General features: G+C 44.4%; 1 protein-coding gene across 3 annotated transcripts in view; it reads right to left on the reverse strand.

Annotated features, from left to right (window-relative positions):
• The window catches only part of WSCD2 (WSC domain containing 2), a 1,541,956-nt gene that overhangs the window by 628,652 nt on the left and 894,582 nt on the right, over positions 1-18,722 (reverse strand). For all 3 annotated transcript variants that reach the window (XM_069619485.1, XM_069619486.1, XM_069619487.1), the window contains one exon: positions 12,413-12,527. In XM_069619485.1, coding sequence (XP_069475586.1) covers positions 12,413-12,527 — 115 coding nt within the window. The remainder of the gene's footprint in view (positions 1-12,412; positions 12,528-18,722) is intronic.

The following is an 18,722-nucleotide window of genomic DNA, read 5'->3' on the forward strand; positions in this document are numbered from 1 at the left end:
GGCAGGGTTACGGCTGCGTGCGGTACCCTGCGTAAAAAGAGAGGAAGGAAACATTTTTGAAAAATGTGATGCTTTTTACAAAGTGCTTCGGACCCGTCCCACAGGACGGATGAATGTCCCATAAGTATGGAGGAAAGGGGACGGGATGTAGGAGTATGAGGGAAGTAGTGGGGACGCAGGAGCAGTAAGCAATGAAAGAAACACTGAGGCTAGTGGAGGAAGAGATAGTGTTGCTATGGCAACAGAGAAATAAAGAGGAGGAAAAGGAGGAAAGACAGACAAGGGATGTAGAAGAGGGAAAGTTGAGGCATGGGCAGTTTCTTGTGATGCTTGATAAATCAGTCATCAGAAAGGTCGAGGTGGACATGGAGGATGGACTTGGGGGATGAGGACACTGCCACAGTTACAGGGGCCAAGCAAGTAGGATGGGAATAGGTACCATATGGTACTGTCAAGTATGCTTCCATGACTGTGGAATGGTTGGGCGATGGGGTGGCTGAAGTAGATGATGAAGGGGACGAGGAGAGGGATGTTTAGCAAGGAGAGTAGGGTGTAGTCACTCTACCTCCTACTCCAGTAACAGGTTTTGGTAATACACCATGGAATCATAGGATGCACCAGGGTACTTCATAGCTGCAGTAAGTTGTACGGGAGAGATGGGAAAGCTGCAGTTAAAATGGGTGTAACTCAGTTTTTGTTGCTCCAGAATAATAATAATAATAATAATAATTTGGCATTTGTATAGCGCTACGAACCCTCAGGTATCTGAGCGCTGCTTATTATTACCCACGGTGTGTGGTGCTCATTTATCGACCTCGGAAGGATGAAACGCTGAGTTTGGCGCTGCCGGGATTCGAACCTGCGTCAAAGCGAGCACTCTACTCGCTGTGCCACTTGACCGCTGTGCCACTTGCCCTTCCCAAACCTTGAATGGTTTGGGAAGGGCATTGTAAGTTGTGTCGTCACACATGGACCCAAGTAACTTGTTGAAGACACTCCCTTTGCTCAATGCAGGGGCAGGGAAGTGGATTTATGCATTAAAGAAACAAACTTCTGGACCCTCATTACAACCCCGGCACTAAACCATGGTGCTATTAGCACCATGGTTGGTGCCGGTGTTGTAACGAGTCCGCCATGGTGGAATGGGGAAATACTGCCCCATTCCAAGGTTGGCGGGGCGGTATTTCCCCATTTCACCAAGGTCCTTCCCCATGCTCATTTTCGCCCAATAGGGCTCAATTGGACTGGGAAAGGCGCTAAGTACGGTACCGCAAATTGCTGTACCGTAATTAGCACCGAGGTCCCTTTGCGGCACCCTACTTTAATGGCTGGTAAAACCAGTCGTTAAGGTCGGGTCCCGCAAAGGCACCTCGTAATCAGGCGTTAAGGGTTTAACGGCGCCGACATCTTTTACGGCGCCAGTAAACCCTTAACGCCAGGGTTTTAATGACCCCCCTGGTGTCATGTTCGCCATAGAAGACATGAAGAGCTTATTCATGGGCTGATTGGGGGAGCGGTCAGACACGCTTTGGAAGAGATTGGGGTATCCAGGAGTTCAGTTGGATACAAATGCAAATGATGGAGCAGCTTTTAATAATCTTAGGGGACAGGAATGGAGGCCCTCTCAGATTATGTATGCAGATACGCCAGATATCAATTCACTTTTTAGCTAAAACGAATGAAATTGGATGATGAGCTTGCCGCACATATCCGATTCAGGAGATGAGGTGGGCAGAAACGGGAGAAGCATGGGACAAGAATGTGGTGATTATTTACCACATGCTGAAGAAGGGACTGCCCAAAGAAGTCCAGCATTATTTACATAAAGTGGCAGGGATGGAGGGCAATGGTTGGGCAGAGTTTCAAGCAAATATTGTGCATTTTTGCAAAAGAAGACATGAAAAAAGAGGGAAGGTGTAGAGCAAGCACAAAAAGCTGAGACTAAGCTTGTCCAAAAGAAGTTGGTCTAGAAGGGGCAGTAGTTACAAATTCTATGTAGGTGCAGCAGGGGCAATTGGGACAAAAGGAACACACTGAACTGGCTATGACAGAGGTGTGGATGGATGGGTATGTTCCCGGTCGAAGGCTAATGCGGCGGTCTCGGAGGGTCAGGGTAGCATTTCCACAAGGGAGCAGGACATATGACTGGTTTGGCAGAATGGGTCCTTGGTTTAATGGCCCGATGGGAAACAGTTATGGAGGGGTCTATGGGATTCAGTGTTTGTTGCATGGAAGGTTAGTGCACGTGTCTTGGGATTGTCATGAATGGCCACAATACTTTAACATGGGAGCTCAACAGATGCAGGCCCCGACCCTGCCATATGCCCTGGCCTTTGTGCAATTGCTGCAGGCATGGGTTGAACAGAACCCAGTGACTGGGGCGGCATAGACCTTCAGGATTCCATCGACCATGCCAGCATAAGCATCTGTGTAGACTTGGGAGAAGAATCCTTTACCCCAAGGAAGAGTTACACACTACATTGGAGCAAGTGTTTTTGCAGAAAACCCTTTTCTCTCCCCTATAACAATATGTACCAAGAGTAGGACAGTCCACAGGGGTCCTGTCCATTACCACCAATCCGTTAGAGGAATGCCTGATAGGTGTGAACGTAGGTAACCAAACATTCTCATTCCTAGTTGACACAGAGGCTACAGAATCTTGCCTTATGGAAGGTGAGTTCCCCTTGACAGGCAAAATGATGGAAACACAGGGATTCTCTGGGGATATCCTGTCAGTTCTTTATACTGAGGATCTTCATATTAAAGTGGGTAATCAAAATGTGAAATCACCTTTGTTGTATTGTACAGACACCCCAGCAAATCTTTTGAGAAGAATCATCCTAAGCAAGTTGCAGATGTTGATTGCCTTCATAGAGGAAGGTATTGTATGCTCAACCCGAGGGTTGTATCCGGTAAGGGAAGCAGCACATTTTCAGACTTATTATTGTGACAGAAAGATTAGCAGTGTTCCTGTGCATGCAGCATTATTTCTTTATGGGGTGATGCTTTTGTTGAGTTAGGTCCCAGGGATCAGAAATCAGGCCTGGTGGTTACTGTTTGAGTCCCTATTTTGGCCTGATGTGCTTCAGGAAGTAACGCCAGGCACCATTGTTATGAGTCTCTTACTAGAGTACCCGGACGGGGAGGGAGTCGCAGTAGAAGCAAGAGTCCCATTGGTGTTCCGGGCCCAACCGCTCCAGACAGAGAAAGTGGGGATCCGCCCTCGCAAAATGACGTTCGCACGAAGCACAGGACACGAATCCCTGATGCTCCAGCATAGACAGATGAAAGAAGACTGTGTAACCAGAGCAGGAGTATGAAGACAAGGGAACAAAAAGAAACAATTCCCTAAGATGCAAGTGCGTCCGACTCCGACCATGCAGAGAAAAGGACTGAAGGGGGCTGCTCGGGGCAGGAAGGTCATGTGTGGTGGCCCTGCATAAAAATAAAAGAAGGACACAAACATTTTTTTTAATGCTTTAAAAGTGCTCCGGTCCCGTACCGATGGACGGATCGTCCCACAAGTATGGAGGAAAGGGGACGGGATGCAGGTGTATGCATTTTTCTGTGTTCCCTTACACCCCGATTCTCAATCCCTCCAGTGTTTACATATGGTAACCAGAGATTCGAGCACACAAGTGAATCCGAAGGCCCTTTAAGACGTGGTAACACTCTACAGGGTGGATGAGGATGCAGAAATTACTCAAACATCAATAATAAAACTGACTCAGGGAGTTGGCTAAAGAGTTGGTCTGTTTTAATAACAATTATCTAAAACAGGGAGAACAACAGACATCATCGGATATCTGACAGTAAGATCTCAAAATATTTCATAAAAAGCACACTTATAAACTAAACACTCATCATCATTGACGTCACACTTCTTGGCAAACTAAGAAAACGTATGTGAGACTGTGATTGGGTAACGGGGAACATACTTTCTATAAGGGTTGGTGTTCTGATTGGGTCTCTACTGTCAGGTGGACAACTCCGCCCACCCCTAGTGCACGTCATTGTGAGCCTCATAAGATACACAACGTCTTATTGGATCTCTAAACTATCGGGCTCTTTGGTACGTGGCTCTTTAAAATTGGTTGGCACACTTAGAAGCATTCAAGCTGGTCCCATGTGCCAGTGGGTCAGACTTGACCGTGCCTCCCAACCCAATTAGCCCATCATCTACCATCACTCAAGCTGTCTGCCATGAGAATAGTCTTTTGAACTTGGCCTTGCAAGTATCACTGCTCCTGGGAATAAAAAGGCAATGTGAGCATGGCTTTATCTTCTGGTCTCGGTGAAGCTTGCCCAAAGTCTATTTTCATCTGACCATGTGACTGGAGACCGTGTTTTGCGCTCCTTTGTTGTGTTTAATACCATTTAGTGAAAAAAACGTGCCCTTCCGCCGCACCTTTACAGGAGTGCGGCTCTCGCCTTCTTGTTCATTGTATCTCTCCGCGATAGATAACTAGTTTCTTGGCTGCCCCAAATCTTGACACTGGGCCAGGCAAACCTTCTCAATTCTCCTTCCATTTACAGTCGGGCTTATTTTGCTGCACCACACTTCAAGTCCTTCTATTCACAGGGTTTTCAGTTCGCTAAAGTATGATGTGGAACTTCCAGATTCCTATGCATACATATTCTTTGGCGGTACCACCTGCACTATTCACTACATATAGCCCACCTGATTACTTCCTATACTTGCGTTACTGCATCTGTATAATTCTAAAATGGTTTTCAGTTTCTTTCGTACTTTACACATGCAATCTTCATTCAGCATGAGAAAGTTCACTTGATTCTTAACTTCATAATTAGATTCTATATGATCTATCCATCTTCTCTTTTGTCATCTCTTTTGAGATGCATCTATTTATTCATGTGACGTCACCAGTCTCTTCTTTGATCCGCCTTCACATTTCTTTAGGGATCTTTCCCAAGAGGCTGTCAGCTTTTCGTGGATACATAAAGAATGGTTTCCTTAATGGATACTTTGCTTCAATGGCTGCTCGTGATATAGGCATCATTACAAGTGTTGCCTTTGTCACAATCTTTGGTTCCCAACCAATAGGTAAGTTAGGGGTGGGACTTCTGGTGGAGGCTTTTGGCTCCTCCTCTACACAAGGTTGTCACGGGGTACCGAGAATCTCAGAGCATTTTTAACAGGGTGGTTCAGATGGACTTGGTGAATTTATATGTGTATATTGCTGTTATTAACTATGTGAAAGATCTATTAGTATGTAGCACTTCAGAATAGCAGTGTTGATGGGACTCTATTACACTCCTCACCCTGATCACAGATAAGGGGTAAAGTGGACAAAGAAAAGCTGATGTAATGCCAGACAGAGGTAGTATATCTGGGGCAAGTAATATCACCTGCAGGACAGAAGGTAATGCCATAGAGAGCCACTGCATTTCAGAGTACGCCTCATCCTGTTACGTCGAAATAGATGCAGCAGTTTTTGTTGCTCTTTAACTATTGTAGATCTTGGATCTTTGATTACTCTAGTTATGTGAGTCCCTTACTGCAAGGAATCGGGAAAGCATAGAAGGTTAAAGGGCTAATAGAGTGGTCTGCGGGATTGGGGACTTGTTTTTGGGCGCTCAAGGCTGCAATCAGCGATGCTCCAGTCTTGGTGACCCTGAATGACAAGAAGCCAATTAATCTTTTTTCACATTCGAATGGGCAGGTGATGACAGCAGTCTGATCCTGACCCAGTAAACATTGCTAGGCCACAAATCTTTAGCGCTTTACGGTGGTTTCCTAGAACCAGTGCTGCAGGGACAGTTCCATTGTGAGCAAGCTCTAGCGACAGCAGCTTTTGTGATTCAAAAGTCTTCCAACATTACTATGGGTTGCCCAGCGACATTATATGTGGAGCATGTGGTCTTCACGATTCTAAAAATGTGTAAGGGCCTCATAACAATTCTGGCAGTAACCCTGCCAGTGCTACCGCTGGGTTAACGCTGGACTCGTAACATTTTACCGGTGCCTGACTTCCCAATGCCACCGGATCATTACAAGTCTGGTGGTCCGGGAAGTCAGGCGCCGGTAAAATGTTAGTCCCCATTGCCAGAGAGTCCCATAGGACTCTATGGGAGTGGGGACTCAGAAGCGCCGGCACTGTTACTAACGGTGCTGGCGCTTCTATGAAGAGTCTGCCTACCATGGCTGCTGTGGCGAGCAGAGGCAGACCTGTCGGGCGCAGTGGCCCTGGAAGGCAAACTCATAGTTTGCCAGTCCAGAAACAAGGGTGCCAGTTAGCTTACCTGCACCCTTATTACTGTACCGGCAAACTTGTAATGAGGCATTAAATACATGTGAATGACACAGAGAGTGTCAGGGTATGATGTACTTGTATCAAATGCATCAATTCATCCCTTATGAATCCAGCAACATTTGCAGTAGAGCCGGTGCAGCATGAGGACGTTGTTCATGATCATGTCATGAATAAAGGGGAAGAAGAAGAGAGAGGAGATGGGTGAAAGGCATATGGGTGCAGCTGTCATGGGTCTTGTGGATGGGGAGTACAGGTTTAGACTGAAGAGACGTTTGCACTTTCATTACTCAGCACCAGCAGCAGAACTAGTGGCACTCATAGAGGCGCTGGAGATGAGTAAGAGGAAGGTGGTCACTGTTTATTCTGGCTCTGCGTACATCACCTCCACTGTCCATTCTGGGTTGTGAAGATGGCAGAGAAGAGGTTTTAGGAGGTCTGACGGGTCTCCAATCCAGCATGTTGCACTACTATCTCGGCTAATTGAAGCACTAACTTTGCCAGTGGATATAGGTTTAATCAAATGCTTGGCCCATACAAACTGCACTAATTCAAAAGCTCTTGTGAATGAGGCTGCAAAGGAAGCAGCGTATTTACCTTTTACAGATCCCAATAAAATGAAAACTGTGTCCCAACAGGTACAGTAAAGAGTTCCGTACACCACAGTCTTGGTGCTCCAGATAATAGAAATGCAATGGAAAGCCCGACAGAAGAACAGGAGCTAAGGATGTGTTCTCTCACCCATGAATTTGCTTTGAAGACAGAAGGTGAACGTAGTAGCGCCTGTAGATCAGCTTCTTTTGGCTCTAGAGCAACTGCATTACCAATTGCATACTTCTTGATGACAAAACAAAGCAGAGCTCCTGGAGGACTGCTTTATTCTTAACTTACATAAGTAGATAAGTAGATTCATAGGGATTTGTTTAGTGTGCAAGGAGTTCAAACCTGGAAAATACCATGAGGTCAGTGAAGGGGGTCGTCCCCAGACCCTATGATCCATTCAAGGAGCTCCACATCAACGTCATGGGCATGATCATGAGGTGCAATAACTTCAGATATGTAATAGCTGTTGCTTGTCCATTCTAACTGTGGCCTGAGGTTGGTCCCTGTGTACATCCAGATGCTAAATCAGCAGTGTGGATTCTGATGAGGGAGGTGTACCCAAGGAGGGCAATTTGTGAAGTTTTAAAATCTGACAACAGAACAGAATTATATAATGCCTTGTTCGCAGAGATCACTTTGTTGTTAGGAATAAAGCAAAGGTTGCACTTGGTGTACCACCCACAGGCCAATGGGATCATGGAGAGGCACAATGGCATTATGAAGACCCGTTTAGCTAAATTATGTGCAGAATTAAATAAATCCTGGTATGGCCCATCAACGTATTATGAGTTCTATATTAGATAGTACCTGGCATGCAGCCAAGCTGCTGATGGAACTGGGTTATCCATCAAGGAATCTCAGAAATCTAACTTACCTAACATCCCAGCTGTTATGTTGTGAGGATTCTTGAAGTAATTTGAGCTGTGCGGATCAGAATCAGATGTTGACACTTTGACCAAAATGAAGGCGCAATGTACGTTCAGGCCAGGTGACTATCAGAGAACAGATAAGTTGTGAAGGTGCTGGCAAAGGCATGATGCTGAATGGAAGTAGAATATTTGTTGCCAACAACTGCTGTATGAAAATAAACCTAACTCTGCCGCTACTACTGGATTCCCTTATTGGATATTTATGGTAGGTTGCTGCAATTATCACTTGACTTTGATTTTAATTTGAAAATCAACTGTGATGACCTGGATCCAAGTGAGTGGGATTCCCAGCTATATATCCTGCAAGCAAAATCAGAATGTTGGGAAACTTAACGCCTATGTGCTTGAAAGGTCTTCTGGGTCACACTCTTCGACCCCTTACTTTAGGTTTAAAAACCAACTACTTTAATTATTCAACTGATAAATGTACTGTATGCTAAACTAATTTCCTCTAATGGAGCCACATAATTTTGTCCTATTAAGTTGCAGGAGTTGAGTGGAAGAAAACTCATTACATTTAGCTAAAAATACACATTGTAAAATATTGTTTGACATCACGTTACACAGGAACACATTGTATTGACCCAGAAAAAACTTGAGAATAAAAAAAACAGTACATAATGCATACATCAAAATAAATCTAAATACAGTGCCCTCAGTAGTGTCAACTGTATATTGTTGAAAATACCATTCGTTGGGCAGATAGAACCTGACTCCAAGTTGATCCAAGGGCTTGCAAGGCTGATATAGGGGTTTACTATGATGAAACACTGGTTCCCAAATAATTGAGGCTACACCAGGTGAAGACTCAAACTCTGATCAATCCGAGGTTATGGCGAACAAATGGCACCTGAAAATATCTATGCTCTTGAAAGGGCATTTACATCTCATTGTCCTCCTTTGGTTTCAGAAGGATAGCTCAGCGGCAATGTGCTCGCCTTGGAGGCAAGACAACACGAAGCAACACAGGTTTGATCCCCGAGTCCATGCTTAGAAACATCTGGGTATTAAGCGTGTTATAAATAACCTATCATATCATATCAAATCCTCTCACAATGTGTTATGTGTGTAAACATATCATGCAGGTGCAGGCACTTTGACCCCTGTTAAATGACAAGGGGCCATCTAGTGGTAAAATGCTAGACAGTGGGCCTCACCGTGAGTGTGGCGGTCTAAAAATCAGGGGGCCGGTTGCACCGTACTGGCACCCATTCTGGACTGCCACACTCCAACTCTGCCTTCCTGGGCCATTGTGCCTAGTACGTCTGACCTTCCCGGGGCAGCAGCCCTGATAAGCAGAGTGTCACAGAAGCTGCTTCTCCCCTACCCTCTATAACATCTATACCAAACCCTTCTTTGACCACCTAGACAGCGATAACATACCCTACACCAGTTTTGCCGATGACACGCATGCCCTCCTCAAAATCACTGGAAACCATGAACTAGACTCCGCCAACATTAACCATATCTTCAGCATCATACAGACGTGGATGGCCTTTCATCATCCTTTCCTGAATGATGAAAAACGGAGCTCTTTGTCGTGGTATCCCCACACCGCCTAAAACACCTCAGTCCTGCCTTCTCCTCTTTCTGCATCGACGGTAACACCATCCTGGTCTCTGCCCATGTCAACACTCTAGGCGTTTACCTGGATGCTGATCTCAGCATGCAAAAACATGTCAAAGCAATCACAGCAGCCTATTCCACCAATCTAATAACGCTTTCCAGAAGATTTCTTACTCCTACCAATTGCCTCACCCTAGCTAGAACCATCATAGGTAGCAAACTGGACAATTGCAATGCCATCCTAGCAGGGACCTCAACCAAAAACATCAACAAACTCCAATTGCTTCAAAATAATGCTCTCAGAGCTGTTTGGGGCTTAAAACACTCCAACTTTACAGCCTACTATCCATGCTGAATACGACTATCTTTGATGAAATGTACCCTTACTGTTTCTAACCAACCTGTAACGCACTATATACTGCCTTCTTAGCGCTGTGATACTTCCAGGTCTGGGCGCTACCAACAAATACAATAAATAAATAAATACATAAATAAGCATGGAACAGTTAGCAACGGTGCCAGTGCTTTTGGGACTTACACTTTCCGGCGCCTGATTACCTGGGCTGCCGGGACTTGTAATGTCCCGGTGGCACTGGCATATCAGGTGGCAGAAACAGTGTTATGAGTTTGGCAGCGGGTTACTGCCGAACTCGTAATGAGGCCCAGCGTCTCAGAAGACTGTGTCCAATATGAATTGGAGATATATTAGGGTCACAATAATGGAGAAATGTGCTAGTGAGATGGTGTATTTGCCCAAATAAGAGCGTGGTATTACTTTCGCCTGAAAAAAAATGGATGATACTGACATCTCTTTCACTATCTTCCTTTGAAAACAGCAAATATAGTAATGTAAATATGGCCAACAGAGTGATATTCTAGTGACAATAATATGAACTTCAGATATTGTGTATTGATGTATTTAATGCCGACAATTATCTGGGACCACTTTCCCATTCTTGCATCATTGCTGCCCTTCCGACCTAAGCCTCACCGGAGCCGTGCATGCACTGAGGAGCCGCAGTGAAGGTTCGAATGGCGCTTTATAGATGCTTCTATATAGGTACTATGAATGCATTATCTAAGCTCCTATAAGGAGCTATTTGACCGTGGCTTGATGAAGAAAGGGCACAGCTGGGAACATGCAGAGGTAATTTGACAACTAAATAGCAGAATACACAACTGTAGGAAATAGCACAGAAATGACCAAGCAACGTACGCTCCTTTCTTGGGATAGAAATGTGCATTGTTATACACTGTGTGGTTACAGTCAGGAAGCTCCTGTTGTTCCAAATGTAAATATTGCAAAACATCTTAATACAGTTATGATCCTCGTGGATAAATATTTTGACTAAGACATTGGGATGCGTGTCTACAAGGCACGCTTTTCATCTTTGCGTGTGTGGCCTCGTTTGCGCTGCGTACACGGAACCCAGAGACAATCGTAATATTTAGAAATACTTCGTTAGTGCTATTCCACATCTGTTAGACCACAACTGGAACGGTCCTTTCCTGTTTAAATGGAAATCACTCTTTACAGCCATTGGAAACAGTTGAACAATCTCATTAGCAGGAGAGAGCACATCTGGCTGGGCAGTCTCGGTGCCCGTGTGACTGACAGATGTCGACGCACATCTCAACACCACTCAAGGGGCCGTACTTGAGCAGATCAGGAGCTACATCCCAGATTTGCACCTGCTGCTTCATCCCTTATTTATGAAGCCTAACGCTAGTGTCTGGAGCATCTCTTGGACGCCTTGGAACACATCTTTGTTAGTCAGAGTTCAACATTAGCATCCCAACGACGGTCCAGGCAGCTCTCGAATTGCTCAAGTCCTAGGCTTTGTGACTCAGGTATAGGGTGACCAGATGTCCTGGTTTCACTTGAACTGTCCCGGATTGTGGTGCGCTATCTCCCTTTCTCAAGATTATTTTTCCATTGGAAAATACAGTCTGGGTTTTTGGTAGTAGGTTTTCGTAGCTGGCAGGCATGAATGCACTATCTCACACAGAAGAAATGCTGCATTTTGTGAATTGAGATAGTGCTAGCTTGTGATTAAATATATGTTTGCTGGTCTGGAATTAATGGTGCCGGTAAAACCATACCGGACCGATTTTCGGACCGGAAAACTAGGAGTTCTGTGCGTGGGTGCCGTACCACCCGCCAGGTCTGGTCTGACCTGGTGGGCGGAATGGCACCTGGCCGCAGAGAAACACCGGCACCATTATGACAAGATGCCGGTGTTTCCACAGTCCCCATTCCCATGGAGTTCGATGGGATTCCACGGGAATGGGGATTAACAGAATTGGTGGCGCCGGATTTACCAGACCACCGGGGTTGTAATGCCCTGGTAAATCCGGCAAGTCCGGTGCCGGTAATTCACTATGCGTCCGGCGCCAGCCTGCCGTTTTACCGGCACGGCTACTGCCGGACTCGTAATGAGGGCCAATATGTGTTTATTCCACCAGTAAAACTTAAACCTCCTTCTCCTCCAAACGCTACTGCAGTGTAGTGCCTTGACAGCCACTTTGAAAAGTTATTCCTACTTTTATCTTAGTTGCCCTGTCCCGGTTTTTTACTTTTTAAATCTGTATACAAAGGCCAATGCACATCTGAGATGCTCACAGCCATCTTATTTGCTATTGCCATGAGCCTGAATCTTTGCAAATCAGGCACATGGCACTATACCAATCCCAAGTGTCTTTTTTATTTAGGAAAATAAATTATGAATTACATTCTGGGACCTACTTGTCAGCAGTACTTAATTACCTTATTTTAAATAAGCATAACATGTTAAAGTAATATGAGTTAGCATTTACCATTATGAAAACGTGTCCTGTGCCCTTATCTTTGGAAAATCAGTATTTTAATGATCAGAGCATCTGAGAATATCCTGTTCTCCCTGGCAAAAACAAAGCACTTCAAAGTGCGGGTAACGTGATAAAGAACCATTGATGAAGAAAACAAGCCTCGAGACGTGACAGGTTGAGGGTTGCGGATGTTATGGAAATTAATGAAGAGCCGGTGTTCTTGTGTCACCCTACCTTTCGGCGCAGTTGTCCTGGCAACGGAACACTGTCATCTTCTTGTAGTCAAAAAAAGAGACTCCTCGGAGGCCGCGCTGGTGTGTGTCATCCACGAAGCAGCCGATGTATTTCGCTGAAAAACACAAATCGGGCTTGTTAATAATTCAGCGACCTCAGTCCCAATTCACCTCCTTGAAGCCGAGCCTCTGGCTAAGCATTATTTACAGCTTTGCACAAACAATTGGGTTGTGGGGTAATAACATGAAACGGGGAGACAGGCACGTGTCCCTTCAGGCTTTCTAGAAGAGAGAAGAGCGTATTAACACACGTACAATCTTCGATTCTCTACAATGGCTTAAACAACAGAGATTCCCGTAATCAAATGAGTCGTAAACTAGCCAGGAAAGTGTGCTGCAAATAGGAGACTGGGAGCCTGATTCTTAATTGGGTGTTAATTACCGAAAATCTCGTGAAATGTGGTAACGACATTTTCGGTAATTAACACCGATTCTGAAGGTGGCACATTCTTCCAAAGTCAGACTGAATGCGCCACTTTCAGAATATGGGTGCCAGTTGCTAGGAAGGGCTAAAAACCGACCTAGCAACCGGCACTTTCGTTATCTGTGCTTTTGCATGGGTATTCTTGTGGCACTCCTTAAATCTCGTAAGTGTTTGAAATTGGTGCCGAAGTACGGTACCAAATTGGTGTCGTACAGGAGGAGTGTCACAAGAAACACGTTGTTTGGTTGTGCAGACGTTGACAGGTGGGACTGATGCACGTGAGCATTTGTGGTTCAAACACTGTAAGGCAGCCGGTGGGCATCCTTTGCCCTGAGCTTTGCTTCCAATGCACATGGCGTGAACGGGTACTGGGCAGATATTGATACAGCTAGGCTATTTTACTCTTGCATCCCTATGTGTTTTGATCTCGGCAGCATTGTCGTTAAATAACGAATCACTTGTTATTTAACGAAAGTGCTGCAGAGATTGTGCAATCCACCTGTTTTCAGTAGAAACAGGCGGATTACAGTGAAAGCACTGTTGTGCTTTCCAAAGACCCCCATGCCCACCGTCAGAATAGTCGTGGTGCCGGACGTCAAGATATGGCGCAGTGAGACATGCTAATTAACATGCTCACTGCTCCATCATGAGAATCGGGCCCTGGAACTGCACTCAGAGGCCGATTCACAAGCTGGTGTTAAGTACCGAAAAGGTTGTTAAAAGCGTTAACAACCTTTTCAGTACTTAAGAGCTATTCTGAAGGTGGCGCATTCTTCCGAAGTGAGAAGGAATGCGCCACTTTCATAATACATGTGGAGGTTGCTAGGATGGGTTGGACACCAACCTAGCTACCACCACCTTCGTTACCTGCCACTTTAGACTGGTATTCTTGTGGCGCTGTTCCAGTTGTATATCTGCGCTAAAGACACGTGCATATACGGTACCATTTTGGTGCCTTTATTCTGGAGGAGTGCCATAAGAAACCGGTCGCAGTGTAGGTAAGCTGCTTCAACGATGGCAGAAAATGTTCACTTCAGTCCACCTATGCAAACCTATGTTCATGAATAGCATTGGATTAAGCCAAAAAGAGCTTATGGTGCGGAGATGTCTCCATCCTAAAAGAGACATGTCTGCAGCCTTGAGCGCTCTTTGTGGTTTAATAGTATGATAACTGCCTGAATGCAATTCGCTAACATAGGTTTGCATGGGTGGACTGACAACACTGTTCTCTGCAGCATTGTTGTAAAATAACAAATATGTTGTTATTTTACAAAAATGCTACTGAGATTTCCGGATTGCACCCAGTTATGCCAAAAACAGCGCAAACGCTGATGGTGCACTGTCGTGCACTACGAGGACGCCCAGGCCCACTTGAGAATAGTGGTGGAGCCTGGGCGTCCTGATTTGGTGCAGTGAATTGTGCTCTTTAGCACATTTACTGCACCAATTTAAGAATCGCGCCCTCAGTATAACATTTCCTTTCACTTCCCGATAGTGTGGGGGCTATGCATGTGCCAGTTAGATGTCTGGAAGCATACTGCCAAGTCCTGCTGAATCCGTTTGTGGCATCGGTTTCCAAATGCTTTAAGTCTGTCAATGAAATTGATATGTCTAAGTAGAGCAGGGAATTTGCAGACGCACGAGAGCCAGGAGTCGGGTGTGGGGATTAAAGAGACATATGAAGTAGGTAGCTGGATGTAGAGAGAAAGTGCGGATAAAGGGATGGCTAGATTTGCAATAGAGAGATGGGGTAAATGAAGGCAGAAAGAAAGTGGGAGAGCGAGATAAGCCTCACATGAACAACCCCGATAGCAAAGCGAAACAGCTCAGGAGGGGGGTCTCATTGAGGGGCCCACCAAGAAAGCTGACTCTGATCTGGTCACACAAAAGATTAAGAAGCCTGCTGTGCCGGTGAATGCTCCTCGGCAATGCGTGGCTGGCTGCTCTCTGCCGACTTTTGGATGACTGTGATGCATTGGAATATGCAAACAAAGGAATGCATATTCCAAAAGCAACGTGTCAGATGCCCTGGAGTCACACACCCTGTGCCTCTCATTCTTTGTCTTGACAGCCTCTCAAGTGGAGCAATTTATAAGTGATGGCTCACTTGTCATTTAACAAGCCATTGTTTTTTTACACAGTATACGCTTAACATTTCAGTGTTAAGAACTGAACATCAGACATTTTTATTCACCAGGCCAGCTCAAGTATCAGTTAGCTGACCAAACTTATGCATGCTTCAAAGAGAATTTAAATGCCACACATAAAAAGTTTGAAACTATTTTGTTTATTTTCATGCCTGTTTATTTGAAACACCAAAACTTTTTTTTGTATGTTACCTTTAAATTACATATGGCACATCCCTGGGAAGGTTAACTATTATTTTCTTGCTCAAGTATTCTAGTGGCTGTTTTGAGACATGGACTAAAAGCATGAGCTCAGCATCAAAGTTCTTTTAATTTTCTAAACAAGCCAGGCACTTCCTTGCGCGTACACCAGTTGGCAACTCAATGTCACTTGGCACCTTGATTAGGAAAGTGGAGTTCATTGTTTGTCACCATGCAGACAGTAGTCCATGGCAAATCAATGCAGTGATATTTGTGCAGCAATGTTTTGTGCGCTGCACATGCCACCACCCTGTTGATTAATGGCATCTATGTGGTGCTTCTGTATGCAACAGGACATATGCCTATTTTTGTCTGATGTGTCCAAAGTCCATACAATAGCATACTGGAACGTTTTGTTTATGTGGCTCTGACGAGCATGCCATACATGTCCAAACTTAAGCGCATAAAGCAATCAAAGAAGTTGCCTCAAATTGTACATCCACTAGGCCAAACGCCCTTTCACCACCGTCAAACCATGATTTTCACTAGCTGCAGGGAACACTAATGAGAGATGCTAATGCCAGCTCTGTTAGATAAAGCATAGACCTGCTAGGTTTTGCAGAAATAACCCCTGAGTAATAGTGAGGAAGTAGTGGCTGAGGAACTGGTGGCACTTTATCATGCATTAGAAGCCGGTTTTGTTGCAAACGCTTCATCAGCTTATTACTGGTAAGGCTAAAGTTTGTTAGAGGTACAACCATTTCTGTGTAGCCTTTCTGTGTATTGTTTATTGGGTCTCTCTTCTGCGGTACCCTGCACTGTCTATAGATATAATTCCCAAAAGAAGTTTCTTTATTGGGGGTTGGGCATGCTTACACTGAGACCCAGTCCTTCCTTCTCTAAAATTCTTCAGAAACAAGAAGCAAAAGAGTCCTTGAACCCCATTTGAGTGTCTGATGTTGCAGCCATTTTATACTCGCATCCAACAACTTAAGCTGTCCAAATGAGTATGTATGGTTTATGGTTACAAACTTTTTAATGTTGGGTGAGTGTTGTGAACAGTGATGTGAGCACCAAGCCATGAAACTGTTATAAATGTAGAGATTCACAAATATAATCCTTTTATCAAAGACTTGTTTATCCAATATAGAGATCTCTGATCACTGTTATAGTCCTGAAAGGCTGAGTGATTTGATGCAAAGCATACAGGAACCCTTACTGGTGCTATTTGTCCCCTTTCCCACTCTCATAGATGTATTGTGAAAGAGTAGAATAAGAGTGTACCACACTGTCAATCTTGGAATGATAACCTTCCATCAGAAAATAATTAATATGGTTAGTCTAGCACTGTCCCTTGTGAAGTACAAGTGAGGTGGTATGAACAGAACACCTGCAACACAGGGTCAGTGGGCCCTCAGATCCGGGTAGACTGGTCACACCACAGTGTGCCAGTATGGACAGTTTAAAACTGCATTTAGGCAAGGCCTTCCGTAAAAGCCAGAAAAAACATTTACTTCGACAGCAACAGCTGTGTTTTCACATTAGAAGTCTTCTGTAAAATACTTGCATTACAATGTAATGAAACCAGCATCCATTTATATAACCATTATGTATTCATACTGAGGAGGGGTTTTGTTGCCCAACACATAGATGTAGTTTAAGAGTGACGTGTGCCAGTCGGGCGGGGGTGAATTCTGGTGTTTCGCCCTGGGCACCAAGTTTTCTAGAAATTACCCTACACATGAACATATTTTGGAAGTTGATAACCTGCAGAAAAAATCCACAAAAGAAAACAGAACCCTAGAAATGAAAGGACTCCATAAAATACGCTGGAGCTCATTTTCTCGTCAGAGACCTGTTAGTTTGCAAACAAGTCACCTCCTAGCAAATCCCATTATTTGCAAAACTAAGGTGCAAATGCAGGCATGATCGCCTGTATACATTTGTTTGTGCTCTCTGCAATAGAGTATACAACACATGGCTGGGAATGATTACAGAGGATTTCTTTGGAATCTGCCTACATTTTGCTGGTGTAAAAACTAGGCAGATTCCAGAGGAATGTAGGGTGCATTTAAAGGCCACAAACAGAAGTCCCTTTCACATGAATAGCAAGATTTTAAACACTGAAACAAAAACGGCCTGGCATTTGTTTTTCAAGTACAATTAAAGAGCCATGTGGAAAGGGGCCTATCTGTCATTACCAATGGACATGCGGCATTTTAATTTACAAAAGAAGGAAGAATCAATGATCATTGTCACATGGAAAACAGGATTGTTAAACATTGAAAACAAAAACGGCCAGCACATGTGTGTGCAAATAAAATTGTTTTTTGAAAAAGTATAAGTCATATAATACCACTGCTCACAGACAAATGTCAGGAAAACAAAACATGCTGCGTGGTTTGACAAAGAGCAATGTATATTATGTTTAACCCACAAAACTCCAGTGACAGTTGAAGAGCCACTTTGTCTTCATGAAAAAGTGTCAGCCCAAGGCAGACCTTTTGCTGGCTGTGGGTAAAACGTCACAAAGACATCTCCCACTGCCATCCTGGATGACACATCTCCATCTAATGACCAACCACAATAAAAATTTCCTGCTAAAGGCATTGAAATTCAGTGTTCTCCAGACCTGCTGGTTCTGAAAGCAGGGACTTCAAGAAAAGTCATCCTTGTCTGGAGCACGACTAATATGTGTGAAAATGTGGGCATCCACTTCAAAGAGCAAGCTTCAAACGCAAAGGAGACTGATAAAGGGACAGGCTGACCCAGGGAAAACAAATGGCCGGAAGGCAGAAGGCAGGACTATTTGTCCCACATTAAGATTCACAATTTATTTAAAAGGACTATTATCATTTAGGCCTTTTTCTCAGCCATTATATGGTGGAAGGATTTCATCTATGTACCATTTTTTATGTAATTACCAGGCGATTTTGGGGATATAAAATTCATCTTCCTGTTACCCTGGGAACCGTAATGGTCAGTTAAACTAGATTTCTGGCTGATCTGAACATGTTCCAAGTGTGAGAGTTGGTGAGCGTGTGGACAATTAAATTGGGGATATGCTTAATAACGTACATGTTCATAACATCTGTATTTTTTATGGAAACGGCAGAAATGTGCAACATGGCCGTGCTACATGATACAGATTTGGTGGTCAGCTTATCTAATTCCCCATGATTAGCTGACACAGAAAATATGTTTAGTTTGGCAGTTGCTAGTAAAATTATGAAGTTGTGATACATGACTAGTTTTTGCCAAGAAGTTGAAAGAAGAACAAAGGCTGATGACAAATGGAAATAGCCATATGTTTCTCCAAACCCCGAAACCAATCCTCACTTGGAGGCACGGTGTGAGAGGAGATGGAAAGGTAACTGTCCAATCCTAGTGTCAGGGATTATTGCAGGGTACTTCCCCAAGATTGTAAAATTGGTGGTCTCATCGCTGCTATATAAGGGGGACTGCACTAGGACAGAGAGACACAGAACACAGAGAAAGGC

This window comes from Ambystoma mexicanum, chromosome 10 (assembly GCF_040938575.1).
Source record: "Ambystoma mexicanum isolate Mex_15411 chromosome 10, UKY_AmexF1_1, whole genome shotgun sequence".
In the NCBI taxonomy this organism is placed as follows: Eukaryota; Metazoa; Chordata; class Amphibia; order Caudata; family Ambystomatidae; genus Ambystoma; species Ambystoma mexicanum.